This window comes from Phoxinus phoxinus, assembly GCF_949152265.1.
Source record: "Phoxinus phoxinus genome assembly, chromosome: 11".
NCBI lineage: Eukaryota > Metazoa > Chordata > Actinopteri > Cypriniformes > Leuciscidae > Phoxinus > Phoxinus phoxinus.
The window spans coordinates 20,962,784-20,978,133 of NC_136886.1; the positions used below are offsets into that span (position 1 = coordinate 20,962,784).

At 36.4% G+C, this 15,350-nt stretch overlaps 1 protein-coding gene and 1 long non-coding RNA gene across 3 annotated transcripts; one reads left to right on the forward strand and one right to left on the reverse strand.

Moving 5' to 3' along the window:
- Positions 1 to 23: 23 nt before the first annotated feature.
- Positions 24 to 13,092, forward strand: utp6 (UTP6 small subunit processome component). 2 transcript variants are annotated; one of them, XM_079629641.1, is made up of 19 exons: positions 24 to 616; positions 703 to 787; positions 976 to 1,017; positions 1,333 to 1,425; positions 1,510 to 1,557; positions 1,686 to 1,749; positions 2,237 to 2,355; positions 2,460 to 2,537; positions 2,620 to 2,701; positions 2,791 to 2,872; positions 3,133 to 3,308; positions 6,063 to 6,142; positions 9,720 to 9,797; positions 9,927 to 10,106; positions 11,179 to 11,259; positions 11,450 to 11,559; positions 11,934 to 12,000; positions 12,100 to 12,172; positions 12,270 to 13,092. In XM_079629641.1, exons 1-19 carry the CDS (start codon positions 525 to 527, stop codon positions 12,422 to 12,424), a joined length of 1,785 nt encoding a protein of 594 aa, XP_079485767.1. In that variant the 5' UTR covers positions 24 to 524; the 3' UTR covers positions 12,425 to 13,092. The 2 variants fall into 2 exon arrangements, with proteins under 2 accessions (XP_079485767.1, XP_079485768.1); XM_079629642.1 differs by lacking the exons at positions 24 to 616; positions 703 to 787 and having other exon boundaries at positions 1,001 to 1,017; positions 1,514 to 1,557; positions 12,270 to 12,917.
- On the reverse strand, positions 13,081 to 15,006 carry LOC307007536. The gene is made up of 3 exons (XR_013799636.1): positions 14,835 to 15,006; positions 14,049 to 14,078; positions 13,081 to 13,770 (listed from the first exon to the last, which is right to left on the reverse strand). It is a non-coding gene; the product is annotated as an uncharacterized lncRNA (long non-coding RNA).
- Positions 15,007 to 15,350: the final 344 nt, after the last annotated feature.

A 15,350-nucleotide genomic window follows, 5' to 3' on the forward strand; every position in this document is an offset into this window, starting at 1 on the left:
TGGGCTGACTGGTCTTGATAGACGCGGGATTAAGATTGGTAGAGGAGACAAATTGCCGCCAAGAATGTTTTGGTTTTGCGAAGAGACGCGACTCGGGGCAGAAGCAAACATGTCGAGAGCTTTAGTTAATCATATATTGTACATCATCATTTCAAATAAAAAGAACAAAAATGTGTACCAACATAATGATTGTGTGCAACATTTGAATCAAATGATAGAGTGAAAAACTATTGACAGCTTTTGTCTCTTGCCACTCCAGGAACCTGCGCAAAGACGGAAAATAGATCTAACTATTAACGCTCGAAAAGTATAATGTTTCCCTAAAACACCGAGCTTTTAAAAATAAAACCCAGGATCCATCATTCGTGTGCAGAATTCTCGTCGGAGTTTTTTTTCTGATGAGCAACCGGATGTAGCGCATACAACTTCCTGTTCACACGTGTGTCGTGATGTGATGTGAAGTTGCTCAGTTTTCGTTATTCTACTAACACATTTTGTGTAGATTTCCCTCACAACCTTTAGAAATGGCTGACATTGTACAACAACGATTAGAGGACAAAATACCAGCGCTTGAACAGTTGGAGAGAGTCGGTTTGTTCACGAATAAAGAAGTCAAGTGAGTATCACAGTAAACACACTAAACAGAAAAAAGTGGTTGTTCTCTGAAACAAACAGTTTCCTCAAACAAGACTTTTGTTTCAGGTCCATGTTGAAAAGATCTACTGCTCTTGAATACAAGCTGCACCGGGCAGTTCAGAGCAAAGATGACTTTATTACATACATACAGGTCTGTATTATCAAAAAGCTAATTGATTTATTGTGTGAATCATACAAATAATAAGTATACATATTAGTTATCTACATCAGGATGGGTTGGACTTTGCAAATAACCATTCTAAGCAGCAGCAGGGTCCAAATAACTTGATATATGAATATGACTTATAATTGGCTGGTTTGATTTTTGTTCTTCATCAGTATGAAATAAACGTCCTAGAGCTCATCAAGAAGAGGCGGGCGGTGAGTAGAGCTTTGGTTTCCATTAATTGTAAAATAAAAATAAAAATTTAGTAAAAAAAGACCAATGTTACCCTAACCCAGGGGTTCTCAACTCTGCCCCTCGTGGTCCACTTTCCTGTAGATTTTTAGCTCCAACCCTGATCAATCAAACACATCTGATCAAGCTTATCTAGATCTTCAGGATTAGTAGAACGTTACAGGAAGATGAGTTTGATCAAGGTTGGAGCTAAACTGCAGGTAGGTGGACCTCGAGGGCCAGAGTTCATAACCCCTGCCCTACACTACTTTAACTGAACTGTACCGTTGTGTTTACAGAGAATTGGTTACCATTTTAAACGCGAAGAAATCGAGTATCCCATCATTCATCGCATAAACAATGTTTTCAGAAGGGCTACCACAAAATGGCAGGTTGGACAATATAAAACGTAAACCTCACTTTAGGTGCTGTAAAGTTATGTTCAATTTTTGATTGAATAAATGCTTTTTCTGCAGGAAGACGTGCAGCTCTGGCTTTCTCAGGTTGCTTTTAATAAGAAATGGGTATGTGATTTTGTTATTGAACTAATAAAAACCAACAAATCCATGTTTATGGGGTATGATGATGTTATATTATGTTTGTCATTAGGTTTAAAAAAAAATCATAATCTTGCTCCTCATCTTTCAAACAGGGCACAAAGACTCAGCTCAGCAAAGTTTTGTCATCTATGTTAGCTATCCATCCGGATAAACCAGGTAAACTTCTAGTGGATTTATTGTCATTGCTATAGACAATTATATTACTCCGACTGCTCTATGGAACCATACTCGTACGTATTTTTATGTGAGGCTTTCTGTGGTTCAAGTATACATTTATTACGGCTGTGCAACGATTAATCGCATCTAAAATAGAAGTTTGTGTTTACATAATGTGTGTGTACTGTGTATAATTATTTTGTATATATAAATGCACACACATGCATGTATGTGTGTTATTAAAATGTGTTATTTATATATACAAAAGTATATACATTAAACTATTTCTTAAATATGTACATGCATGTGTGTGTTTATTTATACAAAATAATTATACACATTACACACATACACATATATTATGTAAACACAAACTTTAATTTTGGATGCGATTAATTGTTGCACAGCCCTAATATTAATTTACTTTAGAGGTGTTTACAATTTCAAACAGGTGGCCAGGAATAATGTAATTTCATAATTATTGCAGCTCTGTGGATAATGGCTGCTAAGTGTGAGATGGAGGACAGGAACTCTTCAGAGAGTGCTCGACATCTCTTCCTCCGTGCCCTGCGCTTTCATCCAGAGAATAAGAAAGTCTATCAGGAGGTGAGGAGACAGACACTAGCATTTCTCTTTGAATAAAACACTGAGTTATAAAAGGTCCACACTATAAGCTGTTCATGCAATAATCAGTATTAATGTGTGTGCAGTATTTTCGGATGGAGCTCATGCATGCTGAGAAATTGAGGAAACAGCAACAGGAGTTGGAACAAGCTAAAATAGATGTGGTGGGTTAATATGTGAAGATCTGAGCCTTTGGGTAAAATGCAATTATAAATAAATAACAAAACCTTTATTTTCTCTATTTAGGGGGAATATAAATTTTCTCCAGAAATCTTGAGTGGAAAACTTGCTGAGGTGGTATACAGAGATTCTGCACAAAAAATTAAAGGTTAGATTAATTTTTTCAGAGCTGTTCAACTCAATTTAATAAGGTTGTATTAGTTGAGTGCTGTAAGGTTTTCTGTCTTGTCTCATCAGGGGCCGAATTCATCTTGTCCCTGCTACAGATCGCTGCCATCTTTGACTTCACAAAGGACCTACATGACACCATCCTGCAAGAGTAGAGTCTATTCCCTTTTTTTTCTGCTATTTTATGTAAATTAATGTCTTACTTTTTTCCTCTTTCATGTCTTAGTCAACCTCTAATTAAGATGATCATGTAAAAACTAATTTATCATTTTTGTTGAGTAATCCGCAATAATTAACGCTATAGGAACTGTTGTAATTCCGGAACATTTTTACTCTGAAACCAGTATTGGCAAAATCCATTTAAAGTAAGTTCAAGTCAGAAGGTGATGTTAGAATACTGTTTGATTTCAGTCTACAGAGTAAGTATAATGAGGACTGCCTGATGTGGGATTTCATGGCTAAGCGTGAGCTGGATGTTGTCGGAGCCCCGGAGCTCCAGTCTGCGAAAGGAAGAGCTTCCGATACAGACCGCAGAGAAGATCGCTGCTGTGCCGTTTATGAGGAGGCTCTGAAGAGCCTTAATACAGGTATCATGATGTAACACTTACTTCAGACACATGTTCCGTGTTTGCATCTAAAAATATTAAGTTAGAATTCATTGGTGGAAATGAGTGGATTCTCATGGTTCTAGCTGTACATACAGGTGCTGGTGGTCATATAATTAGAAGATGTATAAAATAAAAGTTGATTTAATTCAGTAATTCCGTTCAAAAAGTGAAACGTGTATATTATATTCATTCATTACACACAGACTGATATATTTCAAATGTTTATTTCTTTTAATTTTGATGATTATAACTGACAACTAATGAAAATCCCAAATTCAGTATCTCAGAAAATTTGAATATTACTTAAGACCAATACAAAAAAAGGATTTTTAGAAATGCTGGCCAACTGAAAAGTATGAAGATGAAAAGTATGAGCATGTACAGCACTCAATACGGGGCTCCTTTTGCCTGAATTACTGCAGCAATGCGGTGTGGCATGGAGTCGATCAGTCTGTGGCACTGCTCAGGTGTTATGAGAGCCCAGGTTGCTCTGATAGTGGCCTTCAGCTCTTCTGCATTGTTGGGTCTGGCGTATCACATCTTTCTCTTCACAAAACCCCATAGATTTTCTATAGGGTTAAGGTCAGGTGAGTTTGCTGGCCAATTAAGAACAGGGATACCACGGTCCTTAAACCAGGTACTGGTAGCTTTGGCACTGTGTGCAGGTGCAAGTCCTGTTGGAAAATTAAATCTGCATCTCCATAAATTTGGTCAGCAGCAGGAAGCATGAAGTGCTCTAAAACTTCCTGGTAGACGGCTGCGTTGACCTTGGACCTCAGAAGGGTCCCTCACAGTGGACGGACACCAGCAGATGACATGGCACCCCAAACCATCACTAGCCGCGTTTCCATTACCCTTCAAATTGCGCAAATTGAAATTGCGAATTGAAAATACGCTCAATGGAAACACGTCAATTTCGCAAAAACTCTTGTTTATCGCAAACAAGTTTTTACGCTCGCATGAGGAGGTTTTTCAGCCAATTCGAAAAAGGAATATTTCGCAAAACTGCAATGGAAACAGTTTTTGCGCATTTACAGTCACCTGACTTAGAAGACGCGGTGTGTTTGGGGTCCGTGTACGCAAATAATAATAATTATCATCATTATTATAACATTTACTAGGCTACATATTTAGATGACGCTTTTATCCAAAAAAGGAACTAAGCAATTCGTCAAATGTCATTCATAATACGGGTTAGACAATAATAATACAGAGCTGAGATTATCACAAATAAACACAATATTTTGACGCATATCTAAGGGTATGTGTGGAGTGTGGAGCGCGCACTACATGGCACGGAGGCGCGGGCGTGAACACTTGCATTTTCCTATTAACAGTGAAACAACTTAATATAGCCTACTCTATAATTTCTGGTCATACAGAAAATAATAATACATTATTTGTAACTACTTTTATTTGTGTAAACAATAACAAGAAAATGTTGTGCTTTTGTAAAATAAAATAAAACAATCAGGCGCGCTTTCATGATCTCCGTGAACTGGAGCGCGAGAACTGAAACAAAATATAGCCTATGTAGGCTAAAGCTTGAAATGTCCACTTTAAAACGAACAAATTCGAATCGAAAGCTAATACATTTTGTTCTGATTAAGTAATCCGTATGAAAGGTGCATTTCTCTCTAAAAGAGCATCTGCTTAACAGCGGAGATGGAGATGTTTTTAGCCGAGTTAGAAAACAATAGTTTAATAATATCAATGGCTCTTCTTATTCAGCACTGCGGGAAAATGTAAATTCCAGGTTCTAATTTGGCCTTAGAAAACCAGTAAAATCGACAAGTTTTCCATATTAATTTGTGAATATTTTACATGTTTAATAAAGGGGAAAAAAGTCATTAAACAAACATCTGAAAATTCGTCGATATTTACTTTTTTGCGCAGCAGTTGGTGTAGCCAGTTTAAATTAAAATTGTGGTGTTCAACTTTGCGTTTTAAAAAGACAACCGTTTATTTTTCGTTTTTCAATTACGGGTTTAAAAGGGAAAAAACGAATGGACACAAAAGTAGCCTACATGGATCGTTTGGAATAGGAGACAGAGTTCTTTATTAAATTCATAAAAGAAACAATAATTAGCCTAGGAATACTGGATTCTAAACTTCAAAGAAATGCCACAATCAAAACCTCAGCGCAGAAATGAGGGTGAAACACCCAGAAACTCCTTATATTTCTCCTTATATTTATGTTTTGTATCGATATTTAGATAAAAGCGCAAAACATTTTCGCAAATCTGTAATGGAAACGCGGCTACTGACTGTGGAAACTTCCAAATGAGATGCAAAATTTGCTCTCATCAGAAAAGAGGACTTTGGTCCACTGTGCTTTATTAAATCCAGAGTCAACGCAGCTGTCTACCAGGACATTTTCAGAGCACTTCATGCTTCCTTCATTTTCCAGCAGGATTTGCACCTGCCCACACTGCCAAAAGAACCAAAACCTGCTTCAATGACCATGGTATTACTGTCTAATTACTGTGTGATTTCATGTAATATTCTAATTTTCTGGGAATTTGATTTCGTGGGTTTCATAAGCTGTAAGCCATAATCATCAAAATTATAACAAATAAAGGCTTGAAATATCTCACTTTGCATGTAAGGACTCTATATAATATATTAGTTTCACCTGTTATGTTGAATTCTTGAAATCAACTTTTTGATGATATTCTGATTATATGACCAGCACCTGTAATTTGCCTACTGATGTGCAATTTATTTTTGTAGAGGCCATGTGGACATGCTATGTCACGTTCTGTCTTGAGAGATATAAGAGGAAGACAAACGTCACTGAACTCAAGGAAAAGGTAATTATCCTTGTGTTTTATTGGGGTGTTGCTGTGTAAGATTTAGATATAATGTTGATTAGCATGGATTTTCTTGATTTGGGCAGTTTGATTGAAGTTTGATGTTGGTTACACTTTATTTTAAGGTGTCTGTTACTATGCAGTTATACAATTAAGTACTGAGTAATAATAATTAACTACATGTACTAAGGGGTTGGATTAGGGATCAGTTGTATGTAATTATGCATAATTTATACTTATTTCTACAGTAACTACATGTAATTTGTAACAAGGACACTGTAAAATAGTGTTACTATTGTTTAATCCGATTTACAAAATGACATTTACAATGTGAATATGAAGTCATTCCCCCTTTACAGGTGAAAGGCACATCGAGAACTTTAACAATTGGGTATAGGCCTTATTCGCAAACACCAGAAGTAGCTAACCGCTATGGCAAGCCGTTTTAGCTTTTATTCATTTCCAGGATATGAATTCTTGATATCAACAATTACATTTTCACTAGTTAAAATTATAGTTATTGATATCAGGAATTAGATTTATACTAGTAACAATGGCCATTTTTGATATCAGGAATTACATTTCCACTAGTAACAATGCTAATTCTTGATATCAACAATTACATTTTTACTAGTTAAAATGTTAATTCTAGATATCAAGAATTTAATTTTTGATATCAAGAATTTAATTCTTGATATCTGTAATTGTATTTTCACTAGTGAAATGTCACCATAGGCTGCCATTCAAAATCAATTGTTGATATCAAGAATTGATTTCTTACTAGTAGAAATTCCAATTTCACATATCAGAAATACAATTCTTACTAGTAAAAACCTTTATTTTTGATATCAAGAATTCAGTTGTCACTAGTTGAAATGTCTATTCTTGATATCAACAATTGAATTGCTACTAGTAACAATGTTAATTTTTGATATCAATAATCCCATTTTCACTAGTGACAATGTTCATTTCTGATATCATGAATGTGATTGTTACTAGTAAGAAAGCCATTTTAGATATCTGAAATATTATTGATATCATAAATACATTTTCAGATATCAAAAATGAAAAATGTTACTAGTAGCAATTCAATTGTTGATATCAAGAATAGACATTTCAACTAGTGACAATTGAATTATTGATATCAGTAATTGGCATTTTTACTAGTAACAATGTAATTATTGATATCAACAATTACATTTTTACTAGTAAGAAATCAATTCTTGATATCAACAATTGATTTTGAATGGCAGCCTATTGTGACATTTCACTAGTGAAAATACAATTACAGATATCAACAATTCAATTGTTGATATGAACAATTACATTTTTGATATCAACAATTGCAATTGTTGATATCAAGAATTCAATAGTTGATATCAAGAATTAAATTGTTGATATCAACAATTACATTTTTGATATCAAAAAATGTAATTGTTGATATCAAAAATGTAATTGTTGATATCAAGAATTCATATCCTGGAAATGAATAAAAGCTAAAACGGCTTGCCATAAACTGCGGCCATATTGTTGACATGACATCTGTCCTGCCCGTAGCCGCACGCAGATTTTAGTTGAGGGGAGCCGTAGTCTAATGGCTTCATCTCGTCGGTATCAAGAGAAGATAAGCTTGATTGGCGTGGACCCATATCAAATAGACCCAATAGCCTTAAGTAAAGATTCGTCCTTATTGCCAGCCGTAACTTATCCGGATATTTATTCAGAGCTGCCAACTGTCACGCATTCACTGTGAAGCACACTTTTCACACGCTCTCACGCCACACATCCATTTTCTCACGCACAGAAAAATTGCGACGCAAAGAGGACACGGAGACCGACAGAGCAGTTACTTAAGATCTAAAAAATCTCAGCTCTCAGGTTCTGTCACTTTTATTACGAAATTCAAACAATAAATACCGCTTTGGCGCTTGTAAATGTGACGCGACAGATCCCTAGCGGCACGTGAACCGATCATCTCTAACGTTAGCTAGTAAATAAACACAAAATGAACAATGTTGAAAGATAAAGTACAACTTACCGAAATGTATATTCCTCATACATAATATCGACCAATCAAACAAACAAACAAATGGGTCAATAAAACAGCTGGAGAACAATTATGTCACATAACATTTAGCCTACCACAGGAAAGCCATTTGATGACCATAATTTGGCTAGAAAAAAAAAGCTATAGAGAGTATTTTGCTAAATATGTGTACTTTATTACATATTATATTTTTACTTGTATCATTAAAGTTATTATTATAAAAAAAACGCATATCTCTCTCTCTATGTTTACAGCATTAGGTGAGTTGTTTTTTTCTTGAGAAAAATTAATGCCTATCTTGTGTAGCCTACCTAATATTTATCCAAATGAGTCAATATTAAATCAAGCCACAAGTCTCTCCTGCGCTGGCTCAACTCCTCGGTCTCTTTCCCTTCACGTTTTCTGACAGTCGGTATCGCATAAAAACTAACTTCTTCTTGCTGTTGTTAGAACAGCAGTGTATTACACAACACACCATCGCGCTGTTTAAAAAATAAATAAAAAAACCAGCGATAATATCATGGATAATACCGACCCTGCCTCGCTTGTCAATTGACAGACTGACAGTTGCCGTGGGTTCTATGTCAACAACATGGCCGCCGCGAACATTGATGACGTAGATCGAATAAGAACTATATCAGGCTAAACAATAACCAATACTATAAATTCTTACCCATCATTCTTGAAATGTGTGCATTCCTGTGTTCTTATGATTAGCTCAGTTTGAGGTGAATGAATATGAGCCACTCTTTGGCCCTGTTTACACCTGGTATCAAGATGCGTTTTGGTTGATCGGATCAGGACAGGGAGACATACCCATTTACCCATTTGGTTGATCAAGTAGACAAGGAGACATACCCATTTACATCTGGTATTTTAATCTGTCTTCTGTCCTGATTTCTTCGAGGGGAGGGTCTATGGCTGGGTAAATGTATGGCTTTTTTCAGACCTTTCAATCTAATGGAAATAATAAGTTCAATTTACATATGAACATGACCGGAGAGAACAGAAGAACAGGAGAGCAGTAGCTTTAGTTTCGGCTCTGGCAGCCGCAAGGCTAGCACCCTCCCATAAAGTTTGCATATTAGGTCAGTAGGCGGTCTTTTGGGGCTGTTCGAACACATTCGGCCACACTACTATTCAAGCATCTCCACTACAAAATGAAAGTAAATGATCAAAGTGTCTGAGCTCAAAATGTTTTAGACCCCATTTATACCTGTATTTAGCGTCGTCCACTTGTGATCCGATCGACCAAAACATCTTAACACCAGGTGTAAACAGGGCTTTTGAATAATTTATTATAGAAGTTTATTTTTAATCTGGTTTTTGATGTAATTGCATGTTAATGATAATACTTTATAATACACCAACCAGTAAGCAATACAAAACATTAAGAAATGTTGTTATTGGTCTCCTGTTACTAATACTAACCACCTTCTTGCTTTCTTGGACAACAGTGGTCTTGGTATTTGTTGATTTATTGTTTTCTGGTTAAGTGGTTAACTCAATTGTGTGACTTCAACTTTTCAGAGGAAGGAACGATTACTCCAAGTCTTACAGAGTGCTCATGATGCCAAGCTTTTGCAAGAGACTTACTACAAGAACTGGGTAATGTACACTTAACATTGGCATCTCACTGAAACACCTTCACCTTACATGCCTTACGCAGCATCCAGCAGTTAGTTTAAATGGTACTGCTGTAGTAATATAGGCCACTTCCATCCCCTCACAAAACAGCTACAGGTCCTGCTGTCATCAGGGGATACAGTATCTGCTACCCAGATCGCCATCACAGCCACTCAGCGCTTCAGCCAATCAGTAGAGATGTGGAGCTTCAGCCTCCAGACATTGGTCCATCTGGAGAGCGCAGAGGCGGGACATCTATTCCAGGAAGCCCTGAAACACGTGAATCCCAAGGTAGCAGTTGTGCCACAGCTGCCTCTAAGTGGGACATCTTCCTGCAACAGCAGATTTGCCCTATTAGTCCATTTTAATAAGTGAACTTAGTGCTTTTTCTTTAAAATATTTGAATTATAATTGGATAACAATACTATAGTTACATTTATCCATTTGGATTTTATTCAAAGTGACTTAAATTGCATTTAATGCATGCATTTTTATCAGTCAATGCATTCCCTGGGAATTGAACTCTTAAACTTGGTGTGACTAGCACCATGCTCTGTTTGAGCTACAGTAATGCTTATATATAACTTTAGTCAAGTGATGAGAGTTATCCTCTGCTAGGATAACTCTGGGTTTGCACATTCATTTGTCCTCGGCGCTCTTTCGTCAACCAGCTAGTGAGAAGTAGCCGTGTGTGCAGGATTATAAAGCCTTTAGTTACATAACCCCACAAAGAGGCCGTTATCCAACCACATGGGAACATGAGGCTGTAGAGTAATATCAGCATGCACAAAAACCCGCTTTCATTTTTCATTCCTTCATGTCTTAGTGTTTGTTTAGTCCAAACAAAATAGTTGTATCAGTTTCTTGCAGAATTAGAGGTTTTAGGTGGAGAGTATTGAGGGAAGTCATCACTATTGTGAAATGTAATGTAATATACAGTGGGGGTCCAAAAGACTTGTAGCAGTATCGCAAATCTTATTTGCATGAATTATATTATCAGCATTGTACATTGGAGAAATTAAATGTTTGTACAAATGGGTCAGTCACAAAATTTCTTATTTATTAATCGTCAAATTCCTTACAATATTCAAAAAGCATTTAAAAACTCGCTTCTTCAGTAAGCAGAAGACTTTGTTTATTTTTGGTGGTACTTGTGTTATTGCCTCCTCAAGATGAATTGCTTGGTTTCTCATTTGTAAGTCACTTTGGATAAAAGTGTCTGCTAAATATGTAATTGTAAATCTGTGTTTTTGTTAATGACCTAGAAAATAATTTTACGCCTTTTTTCCAACTTACAAATATTTTAACTGTTTACCCAATGATATCTCTTTTATATTTAATGATTGTATAATGTGTTCTACAGGAAAGTCTGGCATTATGGCAGCTGCAGGCAGATTGGAGCATGACCTCACAGACACCAGAGGAAACGAAGACCTTTTTTCAGGTGGGACATGATATAAATAATAAGTTTACACTAACTCACCCAAGATCGGTCGATAATGGTGAATATAAAGGCATTCTGATCATTTCTGACTACTGATTTTTCTGATTACATGTTGAATTTGAGTTCTAATGCAGTCCACAGTGTTAATATATCAAATGTAATTAAATTGCTCCTGATTCTATACTTGCAGAAAGGCCTACTGTCCCCAGTACCTGCAGTGTCAGCTGCCATGAAGGAAAAATACCTTGACTGGTCATACAAAACTGGTAGTTACAAAAGGGCTAGAAAAACATTCACAAGGTACACATCAAACATGCTCTAAGGTTCTTTCTTTCTGTATTGGGACCCTAAACGCTGAGACCATAAGTAAAAATGCTTATTTTACATTGTTTTAATGGAATTTTTAATTTAATAGAATTATTTTCATCTGCATTTTAAATATTTCTATTTTATATTGACATGCCTTATTCCCTTTATCGCTTTTACTCCTTTGTTTTAAATTAATTTAGCTGATATCTCTGTATAAAAAAGCAACTTAAAAATGAGGATAAGCATAATCAAATCCTGAAACATTATTTTCAGGACTGTTTAAGACTTTTGGAACCCACTGTATATCTACAAATGAAAAATAAGCCATTTGAAAACAACCCCTTATTTTACTTCTTGGGTTTCAGCTTACATGAACACAGACCCTTCACGAAGGCATTCTTCCTGATGATGATTCAGATCGAGAAAGAGCAGGTAAAAATGATGTAGCACCCGGTGACGAAAATGTCTTTTAACCAGCAGACATGTATATAAACGCATACAGTATATTGCTGATCTGTATTATTCTCATAGGTGACACCCAAGATGAGTAATCTGAGAGATTACTATGAGCGAGCACTTCGTGAGTTCGGCTCCTCAGATGAAGGTGAGTGTGATTCAGTGCTTTTTCTCCTTTAAAGAGGCAACTCTCTTTCATACTTGAATATATTACACTGAGCAACAACAACTATTTGATGTTTTAGATCTGTGGATGGACTACATCAAGGAAGAGTTAGCTAGGCATGGAAACCCAGAGAACTGTGGGAAGCTCCACTGGAGGGCTGTTAAAACCCTGGAGGGTGAAAGTGTTGAGCGTTTTACCACCAAGTACACACTGCTGCAGACCGGGAACATATAAAATCAGCATGAATCTTTTGTGTGTCTGATCATATTTGGAGCACACATTGACTGATAGCCTCAGGAGTTTCCCTTTGAAAAGCCTAAATGTTGAAAACATTGAAGTTCCATTTATCTTTTTGATATTTTTTGAAACATGCTGGCATTTGATCTTTCCATGTTCCAGAAATAAACATTTTATTATGACCGTTATTGCCTTTAAATGTTAAATAAATTTTTTGTTGTATTTTGGCAAACCCTAGCTTACACCAGCACACCAAATAAAACAAAATTTCTATACAAAAAAACATAACTGTGGTGAAATGTTGTAGCCTGTAGGCTACAGGTAACATCAATTCAGAATATTCCTGACTTTTTTTGTATTATAAAGCTAGACATTCATTTTGCAATTACAGAGCAAGTGTGACAAGTACCTTTTCAGAAAAAAATTCAAATTATAAAACAATGGCAGAGCATTAACTGATTTCACATCTAAAATAAAGTAAAAACTCCTTAAGCATGACTAGTAGTAGTAGTTAATACACTGATAAAATTGTCAAGTTAACTACATCAACCTTTCTTTAGAGATTAAGGACACTTCAAATTGTGAAATCGAGTGTTTAATCGATGTCACTGATTTGTACTAATAAATTACCATGGAGCTAAGAAATACGCTGTATGAGATATAGGTTAACAAAGTTATAATTTGCCGTTGGCAAAAGTTGAATGTGTTTAAAAGTAAGCTAGACACAAAAGCTGACTCCATTGAAGATTGCAGCAAACAGGTTGAAAAGCCTGCTAATCCACTGGCTGGTGTGTTTGTTTAGCTTTCACCAAGCTTGTGTAAAGAAACCATGGTCAGGTAGCATCTCTGAATCCTTTCTTCTGTGGTAGCCATGAACAACCTACAAAATCCATAATGGGAATCCATGGTAATAAAGCAGCAACATTTGAATGAGTTAGGTAGGAGTAACTAAAGTTTAGTAGGTTATCAATTGGGTAAAAGTCAGACATGTTAAAATCCCTTTAAGGTGAGCGGAACAGCTTGACACCAACATTCACCGCTGTAGTGTCTCTGGCTTGACTAGTCCTGAGTCAGTTCTTCCTTAGCAGAATGTAGGTGAAGAGAGCCACAAGTGCAGCCGACAGAAGGCCGATGACACACTGGTGGATGGTTATAACACTCTCCAGTGAGTGAATCCGCTCTTCCATGGCACTGGTGTGGATGTAGTCATAGATTGAGGCCCCGATGCTCCACACCGCCCAAACTGCATCCACCAACGCCTTCATTGTGGGAGACACCATTGAGTGTGTGACTGCCCCACAGTTTGGGAATCCTCACAGCAGCCCTCACTCACTCCACCCCCCCTGAGGGATAGAGAGAGACGGGAATTGGTACAGCATGCCAAAGCCTGAAGAGCAAAGTATTTACACAAGAGAAGACATGCTTGACCACTTTATTATTATTATTTTAGAAAAACACCTGGGTGCATGGTAAAATGAAAACATATACTCAAACTAAAGTAGCAATACTCTGTATCATATATACATTTAATGTTGTATGCAGCTATATCTTGTTTGGCTGTGAAACAAAATCACGTTAAAGTGATAGCTCATCAAAATGAAATTTGTCATAATTTACTCACCTGCAAGTCATTCCAAACCATTTCTTTCATCTGTAGAACATAAAATAAGCAATTTTAGATTATTTTTCCCCATACAGTGGAAGACAATGGTCACCAACTAGTTTGGTTAACAACATTCATCAAAATATATCTTCGTTTGTGTTCCATAGTTGCTATTATTATGAAACAGAATAAGTGTGCAGGCGTCTTCACTCACCCTTGGTGCATACAGTAGCCTAATACCTTTACTATAAAATGGAAAATAATCAAAACAATGCACTTTCATTCAAATTCAATGAGATGACGTTTCACTATAATGTGTTTGCTTGTAAGTGAAATAATTTGCTACTGTATTGTCCAGTCCAGTCTGTCCACTGAGTGAATGAGCCCAGATACATCTCACAGCCCCTCATGTTTACATGCAATATAAGCATGGCACGACATCCTTCACAACAATAGCAACAGTGCAACACAAGTTTGAGCACAATTCAAAATATAGTAACTTACCTCTGCCAATTAATCATCAATTTAAAAATCTACGAGGAACTATCTAACTTTGCACTGATGTAGGCTAACGTTACAGCAGGCCATTATTGCTCAACTCACTAGGCCGATCATATATCTCCATATGGGCAAAATTATCATCCCTGCTGAATAATAACTATGTGTGGTTTAGTATCCGAGAGTTTCTAAACTGAAGCAGCCAGATAAAAGACTTTAGGAAATGATGAGAGGCGATGAAAACATGATCATCAGCTGACATCCCAGCTCTGACAAACAGCGTGATGAACAATGATAAAGACTCACCGAAGGATCGCCGATGTTAGCTGAATAACAAATGCAACGTGAATCATTCGTAGAGTTGAATATTTTGTGAAAATATGACGGGCCGTATCGTATGACAGAAATCCTCGATATTCCGCCGCGAGCCCGAAGCGGCTCCCGTGATGACGACATACGTGAAGGGCGTGTCTTCTATTGAGGATTGTTCAATTCAATGTATTAAATCAACTGTTGAGGACAAAACCATGTTTCTTTAAATATTATGTGGGGGAAAACTACATAAACTGCAGAAAGATCGAGAGAATAGAAAAAAAAAAGCTTACAAGCAGAATATTGGTAGGATTTTAAAATATTTTGTACGCATATGTGTTCTTTTTACTATAGGCTACTGTATAAACTTATTAGAAATAAGAGGATAAAAACAAGGCCCGTTATAATGTATTACACAACTACAGTCTTTAAAAAGTAGGACAATTTGAATGTTTAGGGTGTATATTAATGTGTCACCACATGGAGCCGCTCCACACTGCAATCCAATCT

Coding starts and splice junctions, on each gene's coding strand:
- utp6 (XM_079629641.1), top strand. CDS start 525: ATGGCTGACATTGTACAACAACGATTAGAGGACAAAATACCAGCGCTT. Junction 2,538..2,619: donor AACAAGCTAAAATAGATGTG/GTGGGTTAATAT, acceptor TTCTCTATTTAG/GGGGAATATAAATTTTCTCC. Junction 9,798..9,926: donor AGACTTACTACAAGAACTGG/GTAATGTACACT, acceptor CTCACAAAACAG/CTACAGGTCCTGCTGTCATC.